This window comes from Trypanosoma equiperdum, assembly GCF_001457755.1.
Source record: "Trypanosoma equiperdum strain OVI genome assembly, contig: ctg_1806, whole genome shotgun sequence".
Taxonomy (NCBI): domain Eukaryota; phylum Euglenozoa; class Kinetoplastea; order Trypanosomatida; family Trypanosomatidae; genus Trypanosoma; species Trypanosoma equiperdum.
Window position 1 is genome coordinate 24,019 of NW_027123845.1, and position 6,748 is coordinate 30,766.

General features: G+C 46.7%; 4 protein-coding genes across 4 annotated transcripts; all 4 read right to left on the reverse strand.

Moving 5' to 3' along the window:
* Window positions 1-639: 639 nt before the first annotated feature.
* Window positions 640-2,523, reverse strand: TEOVI_000671000 (uncharacterized protein; the record flags this gene model as incomplete). Its single annotated transcript, XM_067223238.1, has 1 exon — window positions 640-2,523. The coding sequence occupies one exon, from the start codon at window positions 2,521-2,523 to the stop codon at window positions 640-642; it is 1,884 nt and encodes a 627-aa protein (XP_067079339.1).
* Window positions 2,524-3,028: 505 nt separating this feature from the next.
* On the reverse strand, window positions 3,029-3,319 carry TEOVI_000671100 (uncharacterized protein; the record flags this gene model as incomplete). The annotated part of the gene is made up of 1 exon (XM_067223239.1): window positions 3,029-3,319. One exon carries the CDS (start codon window positions 3,317-3,319, stop codon window positions 3,029-3,031), a length of 291 nt encoding a protein of 96 aa, XP_067079340.1.
* Window positions 3,320-3,939: 620 nt separating this feature from the next.
* Window positions 3,940-4,419, reverse strand: TEOVI_000671200 (uncharacterized protein; the record flags this gene model as incomplete). The annotated part of the gene is made up of 1 exon (XM_067223240.1): window positions 3,940-4,419. One exon carries the CDS (start codon window positions 4,417-4,419, stop codon window positions 3,940-3,942), a length of 480 nt encoding a protein of 159 aa, XP_067079341.1.
* Window positions 4,420-4,759: 340 nt separating this feature from the next.
* TEOVI_000671300 (Tetratricopeptide repeat, putative) lies at window positions 4,760-6,040 on the reverse strand (the record flags this gene model as incomplete). Its single annotated transcript, XM_067223241.1, has 1 exon — window positions 4,760-6,040. The coding sequence occupies one exon, from the start codon at window positions 6,038-6,040 to the stop codon at window positions 4,760-4,762; it is 1,281 nt and encodes a 426-aa protein (XP_067079342.1).
* Between the last annotated feature and the right edge of the window lie 708 nt (window positions 6,041-6,748).

Below are 6,748 nucleotides of genomic sequence, written 5' to 3' on the forward strand. Positions count from 1 at the left end.
GTGATAGGCACACCGACTCCTCCATGCAATTCCCCTCCCCCTACACACACGCACATATACAGAATCAAATAAACATATGGACATCACGGTAGTAACAGCTGAAGATTACACTTACACATGACGTTTCAACTACAACAGTCCCGATGACATTTCATATTTTTATCCCCACCCACACCGCAATTCCCCCACAGCGTTTTGACATGTAGCTGATAACATGCACGCAAAAGGGAAACTAAACACACATATAAGGAAGTACAGGAGGAAACCAAGCGAGTGAAACAGATGATATGACTGTTCCACAGCTTCAACAATAAGTTTCCCACTCGTCGCACCGTATAATAAACATTTAAAATATTCAGCGGCCAGCAAAAGGTGCGTAAGGTAATGGGGGAGAGGAACATATAATGCAGAACGGAAGCAGAACGAATACAATGCAGTAAATAAGGATAAGCAAAACACAAAAGGTGTGCAAACGCAAAAACTAAAAAAAAAAGAAAAGGGAGAGAAACAGAGAAGCAGTAACCGAATACGCCAAAAATAAACACCACTAAACTCAAAAAAAAAACTGAAAAGGTCGAACCGCGCCCAAACACACACAAACAAACAAACAAACATCAAAACATGGAAATCATGCCGTCTCTACGAAGCACTCCTCGCACAAAAGCTGTCAATTTTTCTTTGCAAGGAGGGAGTAAACTTCACTGAATTTGTTTCACGCGATTCCGTTGTTTTAAACTTCAGTGCCAAGGGTGAGGGCTGGTGACGCGCTTGCCGTAGGCCCGGTGTTGCTGTGCTAGCAAGGGACGACCGATTGTAGTTTTGTGTCTCATCATCCTCCGATGGGCCTGTCTGTGAAGACTCTAACTGCCCATTACTGACTAAAATAACATCTGTCGTGTCGTGTATGGCCAGTGTTTCGCCTTCTGCTTCCTCATTTTGATGTGCAGTTGTTTGCGGAGACCCTCCTGAATTGGGTGCGGAAACGCTCATACTGCTTCTTGCCGAACGAGTACACACAGCATTGAGAGAAGGGACAACGGTAGTTGTGCTGGTAACGGAATTCCGCTGCTGAGTTGAAGAACCGAACAATGCCGACTCGAATGCCTTCACATTATCCAGAAGAGGTTTAAGTTCTGCATATTCCTGTTGAACTAGCAACTCTATCTTTTTGTCCGATACTGCAATCGACGAACCGTTAAAGTGCTTAAGAACGATATACAGTGCTCTCGCCATCCTTCTACAACTAGTATCCCCCTTGCTCATGTATTGCTCAGCCAACCGGGTGAGATCATCAGGGGAATGCGCAGCCACCTCTGCACTATTGTTGCCTGCTTTCCTGCATTTTCCCCCACGAGACACAACAGTGCAGAGCGCTATATAACCCAAACACTTCCGCCGAAGCTCTGGATGAGTTCCGCCCACAAGCCCCTCAACGGCACTTTTCACAACGGCTGTGTGGCCACCGCTGCCAATCGCCAATGCCCGAACGGCCGTATCCGATGCGTGTGCAATGGCAGATACCGTAACAAACACACCACGAAGCAGCACTGAACACCACTTTCCCGCAGCCACTACCAGTGGTCCCTCACTAAACAACGAGGTTGAGGCCCTTTCTGCAACGATGACAATAATAGCACAGGCCTGTCGGCATATGGCAGAACGCTTTTCACCAGCGCAAACGGACAGAGGACCGGAGAGGTGTGAAATAACCTTACGAATGTTGCGATTGAAGTAGTCATCTGGCATGGCACTCAGCCAGTTCTCCAGAGTCCGCAGAGCAATAAGCCGCTCACCCGCCCCTTCCGACGTGGCCCCGCACACAAGTGCCAAGCGACGCACCTCTTGTTCTATATTTGCCTCATCCGGCAAATAGCGATCAATTGACTCCCCGTCGGCACCAGCAACGGAGCATTTACCAGCACTTTCGGAAAGTCCACGAGATGCACTTGATCCGGAGCAACCCAACATGGCCACGAGGGAAGCCTCATCCTCCACCATGTAAAACTTGAACATCATATCCGGCGAGCCAGACGAGGCAGCTTTGATAAAGTCCAGATACTCCACTGCCTGCTGTAGTGCCTTCTCGGTTATATTAAAGTCATTCAAATCCTCCACCTTAATGCGCATAAGGGTACGTGTTGATTTACTTAGTTCAACCATTTCACTCAGAGTTTCAACAGGGAGCACGTCACGCAATCGTGGTTCCAACTCCAAAGCACTGGCGCGTGCCAAAACTTTTGCCTGATGCATAGGAACCTCACCATCCCGCCGTTGTCGGTCAAAACTGACAACACTGCCCAGACCAATCTGCATAAGACACTGAAAAACAGTCTCCGGCTGCACACGAAGTGTTTGTGCCGTGCGCCTTACAACCTCAAAGAAGCTGGACAGCTCCTTCAACGTTTCATGGGTTTCTTGCAACTGTGCAGGAGTGTGTGGTGGACGACGGAGCGTGCCATGGAGTTCCATCTGCCGCTGCAGAAGTACGTTGATGTCCATTTCCTCTCGCCTTACACCCTGCATCCCTTTTGTTTCTTAACTCTGTATATGTATAAAATTTATATATCCCTATATAACCCTACTACCGATGTTTCATTTATTGTTAGCAAGTTATAACAACAAGCATAAACGCAATTACGAGGCGTCGTATCCACTGATGAATTTCCTTCACCAACATCGCTGGTAAAGCAATATGTTTATCGTAGAAAGACACATTTTTAATACGTAGTTTCGTGAGGTGTAGACATCACTTTCCCCTCACCATCTAATCAATGATACAGAAACCTAATACTTTACCGGTCACCGAAGCTCTCCCGTTCTTTAGGATCAGCACGAAACAAATTTCTCGCATAGCCTGAACCTCACGCAACCGAGCACGAAACGTACGCTTTCCATTCCTCTCTCTATGATATTGAAGTTTCGATCTTCTTATGTAAAAAAGGCAAGCCTTCCATTTACATCCTAAAACGAAACACCGAGTCTACGCACCACCGATCAACCCTACCAAAACACAATATTCCTCGCCCGATCAAAGAAGGTAAGGTGCATTTGATAATATACTGGCGACAGGTAATGCCGCGGCTATGCAATCCCCAGCGATAGTTAACTCCTCACTACGACGGTAACCAATAATCTCCACTGAACCGACTGCCAGCCCTTTCCTAACTTGCGATTCCTCATCCGCTAAAAATGGAAGATAAATCTGCTGCACCTCCTCTTCAGAGACGCAGGTGGGGAAGTCCGAAAGTTGTGGGATAGTTCGCCTGCTGTACTGAGCCCGAAGGAGTGCCTCCCGCAGTACTTCCATATCAAACGACATATATTCTAGATTCCTATATATATATAAATATTAATGTTAAAAATAACGAAAAAGCAATAAAAAGGGAAGCAATATCCGTGTCAACCACGGTAGAGCTCACCAGCGAGCGATAGCGCTGCTCTCATTATTATATTATTGTGCAATACACACACATATATAAGGAAACGAACAAAGTAAACGATAAAAAGGAAATAGAGTAAGAAGGTATTTGAAAACAAATGTAGGTAACAGGGAGAAAGGCACAGCGTCAGCAGTCAAAAAAAAAAAGGAACAGATGGTTAAGTGCACAAGAAACACAACTCTTATACCACATGAAAAAGAAACGTCATGAAACTGGTGCAAAGAGTAAACAAAGGAATCGAAGATGTACATAGCGGAGTCGCACCACGAAAACAGAAACGGGGACTGCCAAAAGAGAGAGAGAGAGAGTTCGGATACAGTGGAGCGTGCACAACACCATAGACCTCTTTCTCCCTGAAGTCCCGCTCTCGTTACTAAACACTGGAGCAAACCGAAAGACGTCTAACGAGGAGCCAGCAGACGGGAAAACGGAGAGCCTTGCTTGGAATCCGTATCTACATCTCTCTGCATATATATATATATATATATATATATGTAATTTAGACGCCTACAAACCCCACGTTGAGTTCAGCACCGGTGCCTCCTCGGGCGTCTGCCGCCTGTTGTTGCTGTTGGTTGCCCACTTCATTGCTTGTCGCAGCCGCCTCCATGGAGTCCAGTTTAGCCGTTCCTTCCGCCGTCACCTCCGGCGAGTTCAGCGAATCCCCTTGCGGGGCCGCCATCGCTTCCTCTACAGTCTCCCAAATATGTTCGCTAGTGCCATCACCTTTCGCGCCTTTGGAGTGAACCACAACAAGTTCAGCTCCTTCAGCCTCTATTCCACAACCGTAAAGTGTAAGAAAGTCGTCAAGACTCTGCTGCCCCAAATAAAGACGGGCATTATAAAATATGTGGCCTGTTAACTTTCCATATCGCTCCTTGATAGCCTGAACCGTATCGTTGTGTACGTCACAGTGTACAAATATGGAGAGGTTATACCGCCTTAACCTCACATAGTGCGGCGGCGGAATGGCCGACATCAAAACTACACAAGATCCGAACCAGTCGGTTATGAGTGCAATAAAATGACTATAGTGCAATCGGCTTCGAGAGGGAGAATAAGAAGAAAACGCGAGAAGAAATTTTAAGAAAAGAAAAAGAGCGCTAAAAGATAAGTTGTTTTAATCTAATTTGTAATGAAAGAAAATTAACGGTTGCGGTATACACCTTGTCCTATCAGGGGCAGATTATGCGCTTTCCTTCCTTTGAAACACAACAGTTGTAAAGACAAGTGAGTCAACGCCCGTCAATAATAACCTGGCTTTAGGTTGGTCACTGTTAAAATTCAAATTACCGATAACGTGTTACCTCCACCCGTTCCTATTCATTGTACTCTTTCTGCCTGACGTAGTTGGCGAACTTGTGGTCAGCATCCTTTAACATCTTATTGGATAGACGGCCACGACGACGGTAAGGATTACCCATATCCAACACTAAGCGGTTGACGCCAGGCATCACCTCCTTTTCCCGTCCAATAGGAGCGGTCAGCTCAAACTTGAAGTCACGATGAACCTGATGAATCGTTGGAGAGTACCGCAGTAGTTCATCTGGCGTTGGCGCGTTCGTGAGGTGTTGGGCCCGCCGCTTCCAGTGTCCGCGCATCGTATGAATGCGACCAGCGAAGTCTCTCATGTTGAAGAACTTCTTGTCGATCATTTCTTTGCGCTGTTGGAGCACACGTATGGCACCTTCTACATCCCCAATCTCATTAAAGGTGGTTTCCGCACGCTCCAAGCACTGATCCACCAGTGCAAATGTTCGATCATAGTCGAACGGGCTAAAGTAAACGAACTTTTCCTCGAAGTTATAGTTAAACCGACGACCAAGGCGAGGCAAAAGCCTTAACATGCGGTGAGACTCGCCCCAGTTGTGAAAACTATTCACAACCTCCAGCGCCTCTTCGTAGGCTTCAGTTGCTTCCCGTTTCATGCCGAGTGCCTCCCGCGTGATTCCCAGCTCCAGCAGAGCCTCGCAGATCAACTCAAGAGAAGGACGGGTTGACGCGTCCAACATGCGCAGAACTTCCTCAATATTTGCCAAACTACTTTCCAAGCGGCCCGTTTGACGAAACGCAGCTGACAACTTAATCCTTATTCCTATACGCTGCGCGTGATTCTCCGGATATGCATAATTGTACGCCTTCGCAACCACTCCGTAGTGTTCCAATGCCTCTTGAAACATACCACCTTCCATGTAATAGTCACCCTGCAGCTCCAGTTTGGCCACCTCACCAAGCGGGACATACGGCCGTTCAACCTGTGGTGCTTCCTTTAGCTGTTGGGTGTTGTCAACGCGCATGACATCAGTGCTGTCAGCATCATCCCACGACACTCCAGGTGTTTTTTCTCCTTTGGAGACGTCCACTTTATTACCCTTGTTGCTGCCTCTTTTGGCAGCTGCTTCTAGCTCAGAGCGCTTCTGCAAAATCGCACTAACGCTTACATCTGCTGGTAGGCGCTGCTTCGGTTGCACCAGTTGGTTAGGATACAACACACCGGTGTAATAGGAAGTGTAGAGTCGCGTAACCCATCGCCGCTGGCACTGGAGCGGCGCCGAGGAAAATAGTAATGCTCCCCGAGACGAAAAAGCGTTTCTGGACATCTGCTTCACAACTGTACACTAGAAAATGGTTGTTGAAACGTATGACCCCTAACCACAACAAGCTCCCCTTCAAACACCCTGATGCCAATAAATACGTATATATGTGACAAATCGACTTGTTACCTCACGTTCCCCGTTGGTGACTGGGAAATGGGACCCACAACGCAAGTGTAATAGAGTTTTTCCTCAACAGCACAACGTCGAACAAACACTCTTGAGAATATGATGAGAAACGAAGGAATCAAAAAAGAAGGCCAAACCGAGATAGAAGCAGCAAAACAAAAAAAAATTGCATCACATGAAGAAAGGAACTTCGTACATGAAGAATTTCAGGACATAATAAAGTTTCAGCAGCAAAATATTTTGTGACTGGAATCGGGTTCTGTCAAACGCCACAACCACATTGAAGCATTTCAAAAGATAGCATAAATACCAAGCACTTGTAAGGGGTATGTAGGAGGGCCCCGTTATACATAAGTGCTGCTCACAATATCCACAGTGCAACAGCTAAAAGATGCCTTTTTAGCAGAAAGAAAAAGTTGTAATGACAAGAGCAGCAACAATTCTGACAAACCAGGATTCCATCCATCAAATTACCTGAAGTTTTTGCCAGCTTCGTAAACCACCACAGAACTCCCACAGAAGCTTCCATGACCCCACTTACTTTTTTTCCTTCTTGCGTTCCATTGACCAACCAACCCCCCCCCC